Raw genomic sequence first — 18,473 nt, 5'->3', positions numbered from 1 at the left:
CTTAATGTCCTTCACCCTGTATTGTGATCCACACCTTCACCTTAAGGAATTAGAACTCATGCTCGTCCTATCTAGGTAGGATTCTAGTAGTCTTCTGTTAAATTTTGTTATGGAAAATTTTCAGCATAGACAAAAGAAGAGAATAGTATAATGAACTATGTACCCATCACCTAGCTTCAGCAACTATCAATCATAACCAATCTTGTTTAATATCTAACTCTGCTTCTCCCCCTGAAGATTATTTTGAAGCAAATCCCCAAAGTATTTTATTCATTATTGTTTATATGACTAAAAAATAAAGATTTTATAAACTTAACCATGGTACTATTATCTCACACAGTACTTCCTAATATTAAATATCCACTCGGTGTTCAAATTTCCATCTTCTTCTCATAAACGTTACTTAATAGCCAGTTTGTGTGATTTAAGATTTAGTAAAGTGACACATATACTATATTTATCACTGGTTCAGAGTATATACTGCTTCCTTTAGGACAGCATATCTCCCTTACAAGGTAGTGTATTATAGCTGATAACATAACTGAGTCTTCAACAGATCATGTTTCTATAGGTGGTGGGTTACATAAGTATGGTGCCTTGGACATCTACCGATTGCATTCTTTTGTCATTGAGTAAGTTCCTTGATCAGAAACAATATTGTGTGGGATACCCTGCAACTATGTGAGGCATTCAACAATTTTCAGAATGATTATACTGTTAAAATGGTATTTGGGAAAAACAAATCCAAAACCAGAAAAGATATCTCTTACAGTAAGGAAAAATCATTGCCCCCCTCTATTAACAGGTCCACTGTAGCTGGCTAATTCCTCCAGGTTCAAATGTAGAAATAGGAAGTTTCCCATTCTATGAGCCTTGGTAGGAAGCAGGCCTCCATATTAGCTACAGAAACCTGAAACTAAAGGTGCCTGGACTTTCTCCTCTGGCCAGCTGGGATGCAGGCCTGTGATCTAGGTTTAACCATTCATATTCTGCTGCTTGAGAGTGCTACTTATTAATATGGTATCCATTTTGAAACTCACATAAGTCAAGTATTTCTAAATACGATTGCTGTTTTGTAGAAACCATCCTGATGTTCACAAATATAGTGTGGAGACTGTACAGTGGTATCCTCATGACACTGGCATGTTCACATCAAGCTCATTTGATAAAACTCTGAAGGTGTGGGATACAAATACATTACAAGTAAGTATATTAAAACCTTTCCAAATAGCACTATAGGGTGAAGAAGAAGTACCCTAAGGTATTTTAGTATGATCATTTGCTAAGATGTTATATATGTGGTGGTTGAGGAGAGCTAGACTGCTGGAGTCCCTGTCTTGGCTCTGCTGCTCACTAGCTCTGTGACATTATAGAAGTGCCTGCACTTCTGTATGTTTCAGTTTCCTCACTTGAAAATGGGGGTAGTGATTTTACCCTATAGAATGACTAAATATGTTGATACACGTAAAGTACCTAGAATAGTGGTTAGCATATGGTAAGTGTTCAAAAAACATTAGTTATTATTATCTTTATTATTTGAAACTTATTGTCTAGTGATTTAAGGAAAAAATTACATTTGTCTTCTATTGACTTAAAATCTTAAAGGAAAAGAAAGCTACTAATATTGCTTAGTATAGGTAGATACTAAATAACAAAGATAGATAATAAAAGATAGTTTTTATGATATTTGGTTAAATTTATATTTCTAGTGCTAATCCTTTCTCTGAGCTTAGTCCCATATTTCCTTACCTGTCTACTGAACCTCTCTTACTTTTAAAGTAGGGTAATCTCCTCAAATATAACATGTTCCAAACGGAACATGACCACTCCTCACATCCATTTAGTCCTCAAATCTTAGCAATTCTTTTTTTAAACTCTCCCATATTTTCTCTTCAATTTCTCTCTCCAACAGTGTACATCTAGACTATTACTAAAAACTTTTAAGTGCTATTCTTGCATTACTTTGCTTCCTATATTTTCCATAGTAAGTTCTACTCCAGAATAAAATTTATATAAAGTGGTTTCATTTTGTCTCTACCCAAAACCTCTAGGGACTTCCATTGTCTAAATTCAGCCTGGTGTTCTAATTCTCCCAACCTTAAGCCTTACTCCCTCAACCTTAGCTTCTAACTCTTTTCCACCTAAATTATTTGCTGTCTCTAATTTGACCTCCTTTTGTCTTCTGATCACATCTTGATTGTATTATATTTCTTGTCTCAAGTTGCTTTCCCTGCATAATTTTTTTCTTCTCTTAATTGTCTAAGTTTTGTACCCTTTAACCAACATCTCCACATTCTGCATTCCCCCTCACCCCACATTTTGCGTTCCCCCTCACCCCACCAGCCCCTGGTAACCATTTTATTCTGTTTATTCTGTTTCTATGAGTTTGACTTTTGTAGATTTCACATATAAAGTGATATCATACAATAGTTGTCATCTCTGACTTGTTTCACTTAGTGTAATGCCCATGGGGTCTATCCATGTTGTCAGAAGTGACAAGATATCCTCCTGTCTTGTGGCTGAATACTATTTCATTGTGCAAAAATACCTCATCTTCTTTGTCTCTTCATATAGTTATGGATACTTAGATTGTTTCTGCAACTTGGCTATAATAAAAATAAAATAAATAATGATGCAATGAACAAGGGGGTGAAGATATCTCTCCAAGATAGTGATTTCATTTCCCTTGGTTATATATCCAGAAGTGGGGTTGCTGGATCATAAGGTAGTTCTGTTTTTAATTTTTTGGGAAACCTCTATACCAGTTTCCACAGTGGCTATACCAATTCACATTCCCACCAACAGTGCACAAGGGTTCTCTTTTCTCCACATCCTCACCAATACCTGTTATCTCTTGTCTTTTTTTAAATTAGCCATTCTAATAGGTGCGAGGTAATAGCTCACTGTGGTTCTATTTGCATTTTCCTGATGATTAGTGATACTGAACACTTTTTCACGGACCTGTTGGCCATTTGTATGTCTTCTTTGGAAAAATGCCTATTCACTTCCTCTGCCCACTTTTGAATTAGATTGTTTGTGGTCTTTGGCTGTTGAGTTGTATGTGTTCTTTATGTATTTTTAGGTATTAACCTCCTATCAGGTAAATGATTTGCAAATTTTTTCTTCCATTTAGTAAGTTGTCTTTTTGTCTTGATGGTTTCCTTTGCTGTGCAGAAGATTTTGAGTTTGATGTGTAGTTCTACTTTTTTTTTTTTTTTTTTTTTTTTTTTTTAAGATTTTATCTATTTATTCATGAGAGACACAGAGAGAGAGGCAGAGAAGCAGGATCCATGCCGGGAGCCCAACATGGGACTCGATCCCGGGTCTCCAGGTGCAGGCCCTGGGCTGAAGGTGGCGCTAAACCACTTAGCCACCGGGCTGCCCTAGTTCTACTTGTTTATTTTTGCTTTTGTTCCCTTTGTTTTTGGAGTCAAATCCAAAAAATCATCACCCGAAGAAGATTGGTAATAGGGAGCTTACTGCTTTTGTTTTCTTTTAGGAGTCTTATGGTTTCAGGTCTTCCATTCAAATCTTTAATCCAGCTTTTTTTTTTAAAAGATTTTATTTATTTATTCATGAGAGAGAGAGAGAGGCAGAGACACAGGGAGAGGGAGAGAAGCAGGCTCCATGCAGGGAGCCTGACGCGGGGACTTGATCCCAGGTCTCCAGGATCACACCCCGGGCCAAAGGCAGCGCCAAACCGCTGGGCCACCAGGGCTTCCCTAATCCAGCTTTTAATGAATTATTTGGAGCCCACTGTGGGCCTTGAACTCACAACCATGAGATCAAGAGTTGGACACTTCACCAAATGAGCTACCCAAGCACTCCTCATGTCTTTAATCTATTTTGTAATTTATTTTTGCATATGGTGTAAGAAAATGGTCCAATTTGCTTGTTGCTCTCTAGTTTTCCCAATATCCTTTCATGAAGAGACTATCCTTTCCGCGTTTTATATTCTTGGCTCCTCTTTCACAAATTTATTCACCATATATGCATGGGTTTGTTTCTGGGCTCTCCATTCTGTTCTTTTGATTAGTGTGTCTGTTTTTATGCCAATGCCATATTGTTTTGATTACTATAGCTTTGTGAGATAGTTTGAAATCAGGAAGTATGATACCTATAGCTTTTCTTCTTTCTCAAGATTGCTTTAGCTATTTGGAATTTTGTGGTTCCATACAAATTTTAAGATTTTTCTTCTATTTTGTAAAAATGCCATTGGAATTTTTATAGTACTTGCACTGAATCTGCAGATGACTTTGGGTGGAATGTAAATTTTAAGTGTTTGCTTTCTACCCCTGAGCATGGAATATCCTTTCGTTTATTTGTATCTTCAGTTTCTTTCATGAACATCTGATAGTTTACAGTTTACATATCATTTACCTACTTCGTTCATTTTATTTCTTGGTATTCTATTCTTTTTGATGCAGCTGTAAATAGAATTATTTTCTTAATCTCTCTGATAGTTCATTATTAGTATATAGAAACACAACATATTTTTATAGCCTTCAACTTTATTGAATTTGTTTATTCAAAGAATTTTTTGGTGGAGCCTTTGGGGTTTTCTGCATATAATATGTAATCCGCAAATAGAGACAGTTTAAATTCTTCCTTTCCAATTTTTGTACTTTTTCCCTTTTTTCCCTTGTTTCATCACCCTGGCTAGGGCTCTTTTTTTTTTTTTTTTTTTTTTTTTTAAAGATTTACTTACTTATTTTAGAGAGTGAGAGAGCATGAATGGAAGGGCCAGAGGAAGGGAAGAGAGAATCTTCAAGCAGACTGCACACTGATCACAGAGCCCAGTGCAGGGCTCCACCCCACCACCCTGAAATCATGACCTGAGCCAAAACCTAGAGTTGCACATTTAACCAACTATGCCACCCAGGCACCCCCAGCTAGGACTTATAATACTGTGTTGAATAAGCCTGGTAAGATTAGTCAACCTTCTCTTGTTCCTGATTTTAGAGGAAAAACTTTCAGCTTTTCATTGTTGAACATGAGATTAGCTGGTAGGCTTATTATTTATCTGTGTGTGTGTGTGTGTGTGTGTGTGTGTGTGTGTGTGTATTCTTTATTATGTTGAGATACTTTGCCTCTATATTTGGTTTGTTGAAAAAAATGCATCATACTTTATGGTAAAACTCAATCTTCTTTCCTGATTGTTTAAAAAATCTTAACATACTAGGAATAGAAGGGAAATTCCTTAATTTGGTAAGGAGTATTTTTTTTAAACATACCTTAAGCAAACATTTTAGTTGTTGGTAAATTGTTGAAAGCTTTCCCTTTGAGTTAACTCTGTTATTCCCTCTGTTCAATATTACAGTGGAAGTCCTAGCTAGTACAATAAGACAAAAAAAAAAAAAAAAAAAAAAAAGAAATGAAAGGAATTTAAATTATTATTCGCGGATGATATTGTGAGTATAGAAAATCCAAAAGAATCTCTAGCCAATTATTAAAATTAATATGAGTAAACTTAGGGTTACTGGATATAAGATCATTTTTGTTTCTGATTTTTAAGTACTATGAATTTTGAAAGTAGTATCATTGACAATTGCATCATATTCCTAGTAAGAAATTGTAAAGTGTACAAGACCACTCAACAAGACACAAAAAATTATAGAATATTAATGACACAAATTAAGATTTAAATAAATGGTGGGATATACCATATTCAAGAATTAGAAGGCTCAGTTTTGTCAAGTTACTAGTTTTACCCAGAGTAATCTGTAGAATCAATATATTTCTAATCAAAAGTTGACTGGCTAAGACTTACTATACATTAATTACACTAATTAAGGAGGTGTGAGATCAGTACAAGTTAAAAAAAAAAAAAAACAGTGGAACAGGATAATCAAGAAACACACCCATACATGTACCATCATTTGAGTTATGACATAAGTAACAATGCAGTGCTTTGGGGAAATGATAGCTTTTTCTATATTGTGCTAGATCAGCTAGGTTTCCCTATTAAAAAAAAATTACCCCACAATAGACAGAAAAGAAATCTACCAATTTCAGTTAGATTACAGATATAAAAATATAAATGAAAGTAATAAAGCGTATCAGAAAAAAACAGGAGAATATTTTCATGGCTCGAGATAGGTAAAAGCACAAAAGTTTAAACCAAAAAGAGAAAGATTGAACTACATTAAGGTTAGGAAGCTCTATTCATCAAAAAACATTTAAGAGTAAAAGAGTAAGCCGTGAAGTGGGAAATAATATAGGTGACACATGCATACATTTGAAAAAAGAAATACACAAATTATATTAAAAAAATTAAAAGATTGAAATGAAAGCCCTATAGAGAACTATGCAAAACTTTTTTAAAAAGATTTTATTTATTTATTTATTTATTTATTTATTTATTTATTTGAGAAAGAGACAGAGAGCAAGAGGTGCAGAGGGAAAAGGACAACCAGACTCCAGGCTGAGCCCTGACCCCAAAGCAGGGCTCAATCCCAAGACCCTGAGATCATGACCTAAGCCGAAATCAAGAACAGATGCTCAACTGACTAAGCCACTGAGGCACCCTGCAGCAAAACATTTGCTTAGACACTTAACAAAAGAGGATATCTAAATAGCCAATAAATAAATGCATTCAGTGTTATTAATTGAGAGCCTGGGTATTAAGTCCACAATGAGGTACCTCTCTATATCCTCCGGAATGGCTAAAATTAAAAGGTCTGATAACAATAACAAGTGTATCTGTTGCTGATAAAATTACAGTTGATACACATATTTGATATTAACTGAGGCCAAATATGTGGATTCTTATTACCCAGAAGATACACTTTAGAGTATGTAAATGCATACATATATGTACCAAGGGATGTTTACAAGAATGTTCTTAGCAGCACTATTTATGATAACCAAAAACTAGAAATATCCCAAATGTCCATTAACAGTCAAAGAAATCTGGCAAATTTTACATTGAAATACTATCCAGCAATGACAAAGGAGCACTTCTATGTCAACAAAATGTATGAATTTTACATAATATAGAAAATAACCAGACACAAGTACTTAATATCTAATTCCTCTTCAAAAATAGACAAAACTAGGGACATCTGGGTGGCTTAGTTGGTTAAGCCTCTACCTTCAGCTCAGGTCATAATCCCAGGGTCCTGGGATCAAGCCACACATCCATCTCCCTACTCAGTGGGGAATCTGCTTCTCCCTCTCCCTCTGCCATTCCCCCTGCTTTTGCCTTTGGCTCTATCTCTTTATCAAATAAGTAAATAAAATCTTTTAAATATATGTATACATAGAAGTAACCTAGAATGATAGAGGTCTTTATGGTGGTTATCTTTCTTAGTGACGGTTGAAAGGGGACCTAGGAAGCTTTCTGGGAGTTAGTAATGTGATGTTTATAATGTTCTATATTATAATGAAGGTGGTGGTTACTTTGTGAAAATTCTTTGAACTGTACACTTTTCTATGTTTGTTACTTATACTTAAAAGTCTAGTTTAAAAATTAATAAGCCATACATTTGCATTTTCTCTCATTAACTGATCTCCTTTTAAGACTATAAGAAAAGACATCTTGATTTTAAATTTTCTTTAGAACATAAATGTTTGGAGCAACTGGGTAGCTTAGTCATGAGGCATCTGCCTTCAGCTTAGGTCATGATCCCAGGGTCCTGGAATTGAACCCTGCATTGGGCTCCCTGCTTATTGGGGAGCTCCTCCCACTCCCTTGCTCCCTCTGCTGTCTAGTTCTCTCTCTCTGTCAAATAAATAAATAAAATCTTTAAGGAAAAAAAAAAGAACATAAATGTTTTTGCCAACCCAAAATAGTATTTTGCGAGGGCATCTGGCTGGCTCAGCTGGTAAAGCATGCTGCTTTCAATCTTGGAGTTGTGAGTTTGAGCCCCAGGTTGGGTGGAGAGATTACTTTAAAAAAAATAGTATTTAATGAATTCATAATTCTACCTGAAATAGAACATTTTATTGATAAGAACTTTGAAAGTATTCAATACGAAATGATTGCTTGTGCATCTGTTAGATACAAAGAAAAATAAGGAAAGATATTGTCCTTTTCCACATCCTCTATCCCTGTCACTAATTTTTCCTATTAGTGTACATATTATATATCTCTCATACTTTTACTTCATCTAAGTTTTCATAAGTATGTTTTTATAGCTTGAGCATATGATATGGCTTTGGCTTAAAGGAGTATCTTCTCTAGAGACTTCTGTTACACTTTAGGGTAAAGAACAACCTTTTCTCCTTCTGAGTGTTCTTAGAATTTTGCATAATGAAACATAAATCAGAAAATACAAATATTGGTATCCAGGCCACGTTCTTTAGAAACGAATAAGATTCTTGAATATATTCAACAGTATGTACTCAATTTTTGTTACACGTTAAAACTTGGGATTCAATGGCAAGCAAAATAAGCATCGTCCCTACCTTATGGCAAGGAGTTTCAGTTTAGCAAGAAAAACAAATGATTAAACAAGAAATAACAGTAAAGTCTAAAAGGGACTATAATAGTCAAAGTGTACAGTGTCTTTAGCATGGTCACCTAACCTATGGAGAATTCAGGAAAGGCTTTCCAGAACAAGTAGTGCTCTGGCTTTTGGCTGAGATGAAGGGTGAGGAGTAGAAATTGGCCAAATCCATAGGAGGATGAGAGTTCTAGTTAGAGGGAACAACATGAGAAAACTCTTGGTGGTAACGCCACATTTAAAAAACTGAAAAGCACTCCGTATGGCTAGAGTGCCAAAGGACAGTAGCCAGAGATAAAGGCAGAAAGGTAAGCAGTATCTGTATCATGAGAGATCTTGTCAAGTTTATTAAGTAGGTTGAATATTTTCCTAGGAGAAAAAGCAAGCTTTTGAAGAATCTAAGCAGTGGCCCAAAATGAAAACATCAAATTGCCATTTTAGACAAAATAGTCTAGATATGTTGCCAATAGGTTGGAAGGTGGCAAGAAGAGAGTCAAAGCGATTAGAGAGGAGGTTGTAGTAATCCAGGCAGGAGTCAGTAGATCCTGGCTTTTCTGGAGTAATGGCAATGGGATAAATAGATATGAGAGGATAACAGAGGAGTTGCAAGTTGATTAACTGTCGGGAATAGTGAAAAATCAAGAATTTCAGGGAAATGCAAGTCAAAACCACTGTGAGATAACCATTCGTACTTACTAGGATTGCTATAATGAAAAAGAAAACAAATGTAGAGTAGGATGCAGATAAACTGGAACCCTCATAAATTATTGGTGGGGATGTAAAATGGTACAGCTGTTTTGGAAAACAGTTTCTGAAAAGTTAAACATAGATTTAGTATATGACCCAGCAGTTCCACTCCTGTGTATATACCCTAAGCAAAGTGAAAACATAACTTTACACAAACGTTGTACACAAAAGTTCATAGTGGCATTATTCAAAATAACCAAAAGGTGAAAACAAATGAAATGTTCATTAATTAATGAAAGGGTAGCCATAAAATGGACTGTTACTCAGCCATAAAAAGAAGTGAAGTACTGATACTTGCTCCAGGTAGATGAACCTTAAAAACATGTTAAATGAAGTGAAAAAAAGGAAGAAAAAATATGATATTAAATGAAAGACTGAAAAGATGATAGAGTATAATTCCATCTCTATGAAATATCAAGAAGTAGACTAATCTATAGAGACAGAAAGTAGATTAGTGGTTTCCCAGAGAGGATAGGGGAAAATGGGGAGTACTTGCTGATGGGAATGGGCTTTCTTTTTTCGGGTAATAAATATGTTCTAAAATTGATTTTAGTGATGATTGCACAACTCTATGAATATACTAGAAACCATTGAAGTACATACTTTGAATAAGTGAATTGTATGGTAGGTCAACTATAGCTCAATAAAGCTATTACTTAAAAAGAACAAGAATTATTCCCACGTTCTCTAATTTGGGCAGTTGAGGAGAATATATTGTTATTTGCTAAGATAGGGAAAGGTTAGGGGGGTATTGAGTCCAGTTTTAGATTTGTTACATTTGAAGGATTCATAGGAAATCTAAATGAAGATAATCCAGGAATTGAGCTATACATATCTGGTATTGAGGAATGTTGTCTACACAGATAATACAGGCTTGTGTCATTACCATGTAAGTGGCAGTTGAAGAGAAGGGTGCATAGAACAGAACCGTGAGGTGGACCAAGATTAATAGGACAGGAAAAGGAACAACAAAGCCTGCAAAAGACAACAATGAGAAATAGAATAAGAGGAAAATCAAGACTATGCAATGTAGAGGAAGCCAGTGAAAGAGATTGTTTTAAGGAAGATGGAGTAATCAGCTGTGTTGAGTGTTCTGAAAATTTAGGTAGATGACGATTATACTTGATGACAGCCAGTGTCAGTGATACTGGAAGAGTAGTGTGAATGGGAGTAGTGGAGATAAAAATTTGTGGTGAGTTGAGAAATATGTGGATTTGAAGAGGAAGAAAGATTAATTAGGAATATAGGATGAAAGGTTTTTGTTTTCTTGTCTTGAGAGGGTTGCTGTTATAAGATGAAAGAAACATGAACATTTTTTAATGCTGATGGGAATGAGCCAGTAGGGAGGGGGACTTTGTAGGTATCCTGGAGTTAGAGGAGATAATGTGTGGCGTGAGATTTTTGACAGTGCTTAGGAGGATCTGAACACAGGTAGGGATATTAACTTTAAATATGAGGAAGGATGATTTTTCCATGATTACAGGAAGGAAGAAGGAAGAAGGATAAATGGAAGCAAATGTGTTTGTAGGTTTGTTGATAAGACATTCAGGGAATTCTCATTGAATGACTTCCTGGTTTCTCTTTGTAATAAAAGATCAAAACGCCCATTATGATCAAGTGGCAATGTTTGTAGAGAGTGGAAAAGTTTGAAATAGCTGTGAATATTGCAGAGAATAATAGTAAAATATAATAGGACTGGCACTCAATACTGAAAGCCCATTTGGGATGAATGATCTTTCATAGTGATGCCAGTTTGCCTTACTGCAAGATTTTCTTTTGGGTAGAGCAGAGATCAGCTTACTAAGCAGTCCATAGGCTAAGTCTGGGCCCATGGTCTCTTTTCGCAAATACAATGTTATTTCTTGTCTGTGGCTGCTGTGACACTACAGTGGCAGAAATAAGTAGTTGGAAATGACAGAAATGAGTAGTAGTCCTCAAAGCCTAAAATATTTATAGTCTTACCCATCACAGAAAAAGTTGGCTGACCTCTAGTGTAGATCAACCTGGATACAGGTGCAGAGAAGGCAGACACTTGGAGTTATCCAGTGTTGAAGTCTTGACAGAGTCAAGGATTAATGACAAAATAGTTGAAGATACTGGGGGATGAAGTATTGAACCTCGGAATCCAGGCTGAAGAAAGGGGAAAAGAAAAAAAAAAAACAGAAACAGGAGGAACTAATAGGAGTTCCAGATTTTATTTGGATGTTTTGGAAGTAGTTGGGGAAAACTATGCTGAAAATGGTAGGAGATTGTGGTTATGGATTACATACATGAATTCTATGATTTTGAAGGAAGAGCAAGTCTGGGTGATGAGAGTGCTGGAATGTGGTAGCTGAAGTTGAATGGGACCAAGAGGCAGACTGCTGGCTAGATCACCTTTGTAGATGGTGAAGTTCCTCCAGTCTGGAGTGGAAAGAAAGATGGTGAGCCAGGTGGTTGTCTTTTATTTATCTGTAATTTATTAGGGAAAAGTTATTCCTCTTACAAAAGGGACAAGAGTGTTAAAACTAACAAAGGATTTGAGGTGCCTCCATGGCTCAGTCAGTTAAGTGTCTGCCTTCTGCTCAGGTCATGACCTCAATGTCCTGGGATCTAGCCCCAGTTCGGCCTTTCTGCTCAGCAAGGAGCCTGCTTCTCCTTCTCACTTTCCCTCTGAGCTCTCCCTCCCTCTTTCTCTCTCAAATAAATAAATATAATTTTTTAAAAATTAACTCCGAATTTAAAATTAAGAAGTTTTTGAGGATATCACATTCCCATGTATCAGTCAAATAAATTGTTAACAGTCATTTAAAAATTGGTAACAATGTGGAGATAAGTAAATAGAAAGTTTACTGCTTTTGTGATTATAATTAGAACTTATACTTTTTAAATGTCTTTTGATTATCAGACTGCAGATGTATTTAATTTTGAAGAAACCGTTTATAGTCATCATATGTCTCCAGTTGCCACCAAGCACTGTTTGGTAGCAGGTTTGTACCTGTACTCTTTTGCTTTTCAACATATTGAAACTTGCTCCCTTTTAATACCTAGTTAGTTTTGATAGACATTTTAACCCAGATCAATATCACAATTCCTTTAAAAAAAAAAAAAGCTCAACTGTATACTACTATTTAAAACATCCAGTTTTATTGGTATTGTGCAAGTCGAGCACTGCCTAGTGGCTAGGATTCAAAGATTAAAAAAGTGCATTTCTGTTCCCTAGGGAGTTAATTTTCAGCCACCAAAATTTCAGAGATTTTACATGAACCAAATTTGGCAACTTTTTCAATTCAACACAGTAAAAAAATGGAAATTATTTCCTTTTCTCTAAGATTGTATTATTCAAATTAAACATTTTTATGAAAGCATCTGCAACAAGAGTTTTCATATGTGAAGAAAAAAAAAATGTTTTCCTGGTATCAGGTCCCTATGATTCCATTATTTGAGTGGCACTGCAATGAACATCTTCACCTCCAGATACTAGTCAGCTGCATCATCTGTAAGAAGAGTTGGCCACTAACTTGCCCTTGAAGTCCACTCATTCTGTGTCCAGAGTCTTTGATTGGAAGTTTATCATTAGTATGGAAAGGCTGAGGTATTAAATAAAATCATTTGCTGTAATAAAATAGCAGAGAATTATGCATACACATTGCAGCAGTACAGATTTCCTGGTTTTGGTACTGTGGTATAGTTACTTAACCTAACAACCATTAGGACAACATGGGTGAAAGGTGCACAGGGTCTTTCTGTACTATCTTTGCAACTTTGGGTGAATCTATAATTATTTCAAAATTAAATGTTAAAAAGTAATGCAATAATAGACCTCTCTTAGTACTAAGGTATGACTGCAATTAAATTTTCTACTTATAACATTAAAAATGATTTGAAGTATATTTTTGGCATACGTTTTTTATATTTCTACATGGATGCAGAGAAGATACCATGAATCATAAAGATAGTTTCTTGTTTCCTTTTGGTGATGATTCATAATAAAATTATCTTAAACCATTTTTGTTTTTGTTTTTACAGTCGGTACTAGAGGGCCCAAAGTACAGCTTTGTGACTTAAAGTCTGGATCCTGCTCCCACATTTTACAGGGTATTTTTTTTTTATTTGAAACAACAACTACTTTGAGTGAACCATTCAATAAAAAGAAACGTTACTAACAATGTATTCTTTGTAACTGACATGACTGATGTATTTTGTGCTAGTTGTTAAAAGTCAACAGGGAAATAAAGATCCTTCTGTGCATTATTCTTATAAAACTGAACTATTGAGCAGGCATTTATATAAACAATAGCCATAGGATAAACTCAAAGGATATGGAAAGTCTAGCTGAACACCTCTTATTTCTACATTTAAAAAAAGTTTTTTATGAAACTTAACATTGATTCACTTGTCTTACAAACATTGTTTAATATTGTTCTGGCTAAGTAAACATTCTTAATATTTAGGTGCTTTTTTTTCCCTGAGTGCAAATATTTTAGAAAAAGGTACTAGAATAATATTTTAGCTAAGATATGTTAATTTAAGTATTTTTGCTACTTTGTTATCAGTATTAGGCCATCCGATTCGAGACAATGGAAAGATGGGTTATAATCCAGAAATTTACATTTTTATTCATTTCTGAGAAACACATAATATATGGAGAGAACTTGGTGAAATGGATAGCATTTGTTTTACATTGTCATGAATCTCTAATAACATAAGTTACATAGATGAAAATATCTAAATAATCCATTTAGGCAAAAGTGAATTAAAATGCTGAATTATCTATGAACTTATATAAACCTGTGCTTTGTAGAAAAAAATGTATCCAAATGCTTTCTATAATCATGAATTTTAAGACAGTTTTTATTATAACTTTCTAAAAAGTTAGAAACCATTTTTATTCTATACAATGTTTCACTTGTATGATTTGTTGCAGTGGGTTTTTTGTGGTAGATGTAGGTAAATGAGATTGAACTATATTACTTCAATGGATTGACTTTTTCATCTAACAGCTTTATTAAAAAAGAAAGACTCACTTGCTCTGACCATTCTTTCCAAGGCAAAACCAGGCCATTTATAATAAGATAACATGTGGGAGAAATGCACCACAGACTTCATACTATATTTAAACATAGATTATTATAAATGTGAAAAGGGGATGATTATATCAATTTATTTTTTAATATTTAGTCTTCACTTTCTTCAAAATGTTATGTTTAATTACATTGTATCTTTTTATTTTTCAAGTATTTTACAAGACTTCATACAGTTATATTTGCAGGTCACAGACAAGAAATATTGGCAGTTTCCTGGTCACCACGTTGTGAATATGTCTTGGCAACTGCAAGGTAACATGCAAATTATTTGGTTTTCAAGTTAATAATTAATGGTAAAAATTTGGAAAGCACTATTTTTATAAGATGCATATTTAGTTATTAATTAGGCCATTTAAATAATTGAGTTACAGTTTTTAAGTCCTATCATCAAAAGAAATCTTTCTTTGTATCATAATCCTAATCCTGACTATATATCTTGAAAGTGCTCACCTTTTAAAACAGAGAAAACAAGACAATCTCTGTAGCAATGCAAATCTGCTAGTACTACCCATTGAAAAAACTGTCTTGTGTCTTTTTTTCTACCCAAGTATAAGACTTAATTTTAAAATAGTAGCATTTCTTTTTGTTTTCTTTAATACAGAGGTTCTGAATCTAATTCAACATTTATTCATTGATTCAATTTACTAATATTTAATGACTGCCTACCATGAGCCAAGCAGTTTAGTCCTCAGAGAAGCTTCTGTTAATAGTTTACAGAATGTGATATTGAGATCTGTGCTTTCTGGAGTAGAACAAGTCTAGAATGTAGCTGTAGGAAGGCTGGCGAAAGAAGTGTGAAGGTGAGAAGCTGAGTGCTGGTTGTGTGTCCATGATAGGGCATATTTTATTGTTCATGCCTAACTTGGTTTTCCTCAAATCATGGGGGAGCTAAGAGGTTTTAGTTCTCAGAGTACCCTAGGAATTTGAATCAATATAAGAATGGATCTAGTAATCAACGTTAGGAATCAGATATGTCCAAATCTTATGTTTCAGAAAGTACTTAAGTCCTCAGACTCATGCCATTGGAAACTTCTTCCCCAGCTGGAAAGAAAGAAGATCATTTTGAAAATAGGAAATGCTAGCTTTTTGCTTGCTATTCTAATTAACTGGGCTTGATAGTGACCTGTGAAAAGAATCAAGATTATAGGAAGAGATAAGTCCTGTATCTATGTAAAAGATATGTAAGTTAGAAATGGGCTTATAAAAATGCATTGTATTGCTTTTTCTAATTAAAGGGGCTTAGATAAACCCAATGTGTTAGAATATTGTTAAGACCCTTTTTGAGAATGTGATAGCATCAATTAAACTGATTTATATTTTCTTTAGGAGTAGTTTAGAAGCTGGAACTGATATGTGGTCATGGGTTTTTTGTGGGTTTTTTTGCCTTTATTTTTTTCACTTACTTGAGATAAAATAAAAATAAATGTCAGATTTCCAAGAAACATTAAATTTATTAAATTTAGTTCTTGTATATCTGGCAAAGATTGATTTGAATATAGGAAACCTAATATAAATGTATTGTCCTCATTATTCACCTTAATTTTTTCATATTAAAAGAAATACCAAATTCATGCCAAATGAATTCTTAAAGTAAAATTAACTGCTTGATTGTCTAGAAAACATTTGAATAACAAACAATAGAAACGATGTAGTAACAAACTTGCTCTTGAGCAAGTGCCAAAGCTAACTAGTTTTGGGGAAGGAACGTGCTAATGTTATTAAGAACCAGCAGAATTCTGTCCATATGATCTAAAAATGGTTACCTTTTTTTCAATTATTTTCACTGCTTTTTGCTACTGACTTTGAATATTTGATGAAAAGGCAAAAGTACAATGACCCAAATGTACAAATATATTTACACTAATATACTAAGACCTCTGTGTGCTATAATACTGGAAAGGTAGGTGAAGAGTACAGTCACGGTCATAGCTATATATGTCAGTGTAATATTTATTTCTTCTTAGTGCTGACAGTAGAGTAAAATTATGGGATGTGAGAAGAGCATCAGGATGTTTAATTACTCTTGATCAGCATAATGGAAAAAAGTCACAAGCTGTTGAATCAGGTAATGAAGAATACATTACTATGGAAATATGCCAACAATAGTATTTTTTTATATTGAAAATTTTTAATTGAAACCCAGTAATTAATGTATATTGACAAGTGGCAAATTTTATGATTTAAAAAATGACATTTATAATAAATTGATTTCTAAACATACATACCATATTGTGGTCATATTATGAAAATGTGCAAGTTGTCTTAAATGTCTCAGCTGCTATCCAGGTGACAAAGTACCTCAGTTGCATTTTTAAATAGAATTTATTTTTTTTTAAGATTTTATTTATGTATTTGAGAGAGAGAACACGTGAGCACATGCATATACATGCAGATATTGGTCAGAGGGAAAGAGGAAATCCTAAGCAGACTCCAGGCTGATGGCAGAGCCTGAAGCAGAGCTCCATAGCAGGACCCTGAGATCATGACCTGAGTGAAATCAAGAGTCAGATGCTTAACTGACTGAGCCATCTGGACACCCCTAGAATTTAAGTTCTGTATAGGCTAAGATTCTGATTTATAATTAATTGTGGACCAGAAAAATCTTAGGATGAACTACATACAGTTTTATTACTGTTTTAATCATCTGTTTAAATTAATCCGGCTTTTTGAAAATTATACTTTCTCAAACTTGATCGTTTTGAAAATAATACAAATTTTGATTGAAACTAGAACAGTTATTCTTTCCCTATTGAAGGTTTTTTTTAATACTGAATAATAGTATTACTGATTTTTAATAGTCCATAGAATGGTTTTTAGATTAAAGATAGAAATAGTATATGAGAAATTTGGAAGGTATTTATTAATTTAAAATTTTAGTGGACATGCATTCAATTGAGTTTGATTGCACAGCTTACTCTGAAAACTTGTATTTAGCAAAATTTCTTTCTCTTTTATTTTTCTGTTTTTCTCTATTTTTATGGTTCTAATATATATAGCTTATTATATTCAAATAATCCAAATATAATCAACTTGTTTATTTTAAGTAATTCAGATAGTTGTCCTTAATAAAGTAAGTTTAAATAACTATTATCAAGCATTAAGTGTGTGCTGAATACAAGAGTAGATTAACTGAATTGTATTTTTCATTGCAGCAAACACTGCTCATAATGGGAAAGTTAATGGCTTATGTTTTACAAATGATGGGCTTCATCTCCTTACTGTTGGTACGGATAATCGGATGAGGCTCTGGAATAGTTCCAGTGGAGAAAATACACTAGTAAGAAATTTTAAGTATCTCCATTTTTTTTTAAGTAATCTACACCCAGTGTGAGGCTTGAACTTACAACCCCAAGATCAAAAGTCACATATTCTACCAATTGAACCAGCCAGGTGGCCCTCTAACCTTTTGAATATATATTTAAAAAATGGATCTATAAAATACACTTGGTGTTCTTCTGTAGATTTAACTCTTTTCTTTTGTCTGTATCCCAGTTTTCTTTTTGTATTTTTCCATTATGTGAAGTAATAACTCTCAGCATAGGACAACCTACCCTACTGTACCCCCACCACATTCTCCCCACTTAGGAGAATTACTGCTCTACTGAGCCACTGTGCATGATGCGAGTGTACCATATCTCTCAGGTATGTTGATTATAAAGTTAAATAGTTAAATTTTATACTATATATGACTTATAAACAAAATCTAAGATGAATGTTACAATACCAGAATATAGTACTTTAATACTGGAATAAATGTGTTTTAAATGTACTAGATTCTAATGTATTTAATTTCTAACACTTTAAAAATTTACGTGATGGTCTTTACCAGCCATACCTGTGGTTTAGGAACATTCAGAATAAGCTAGTAAGTTTGTAATTTGGTGGTAATAGTAATAGCTAATATTTATTAAGAGCTTATGTATCAGATACTGTTTTAATAAAAATTAACATATAACATGTGCCAAAGCATATAGAGTCTTATTTAATCATCAAATCAATACTGTGAAAGTAGTTACTGTTACAATACCAATTTAACATATGAGGAAATAAGAAAATGGTTAATTTGCCTGAGTTAAAACAGCTGAAAAGCAACTATAGATTCCACTTTTTGACTATAGATTCCACTTTAACCACAATGGTAATTATACCAAACCCCTTATAGCATTTATTTAATGCTTTAAAGTAGGTATTGATATTAATCATCTTTCTTTTT

The 18,473-nt window shown here is 33.9% G+C and overlaps 1 protein-coding gene across 8 annotated transcripts in view; it reads left to right on the top strand.

Annotated features, from left to right (window-relative positions):
• The window catches only part of ERCC8 (ERCC excision repair 8, CSA ubiquitin ligase complex subunit), a 57,185-nt gene that overhangs the window by 18,600 nt on the left and 20,112 nt on the right, over nucleotides 1-18,473 (top strand). For 3 of the 8 annotated variants that reach the window (XM_072826579.1, XM_072826586.1, XM_072826585.1), the window contains 7 exons: nucleotides 1,080-1,203; nucleotides 12,082-12,163; nucleotides 13,203-13,271; nucleotides 14,434-14,512; nucleotides 16,225-16,325; nucleotides 17,413-17,537; nucleotides 17,846-17,902. In XM_072826579.1, the coding sequence (XP_072682680.1) occupies nucleotides 1,080-1,203; nucleotides 12,082-12,163; nucleotides 13,203-13,271; nucleotides 14,434-14,512; nucleotides 16,225-16,325; nucleotides 17,413-17,537; nucleotides 17,846-17,902 (637 nt within the window). The remainder of the gene's footprint in view (nucleotides 1-1,079; nucleotides 1,204-12,081; nucleotides 12,164-13,202; nucleotides 13,272-14,433; nucleotides 14,513-16,224; nucleotides 16,326-17,412; nucleotides 17,538-17,845; nucleotides 17,903-18,473) is intronic. The other 5 variants (XM_072826580.1, XM_072826584.1, XM_072826581.1 and 2 more) reach the window with 5 other exon arrangements.

The sequence above is a fragment of the Canis lupus genome, chromosome 5, assembly GCF_048164855.1.
Source record: "Canis lupus baileyi chromosome 5, mCanLup2.hap1, whole genome shotgun sequence".
In the NCBI taxonomy this organism is placed as follows: domain Eukaryota; kingdom Metazoa; phylum Chordata; class Mammalia; order Carnivora; family Canidae; genus Canis; species Canis lupus.
Note: the sequence above shows the minus strand (reverse complement) of the source record. Positions and strands in the feature narration are given on the sequence as shown.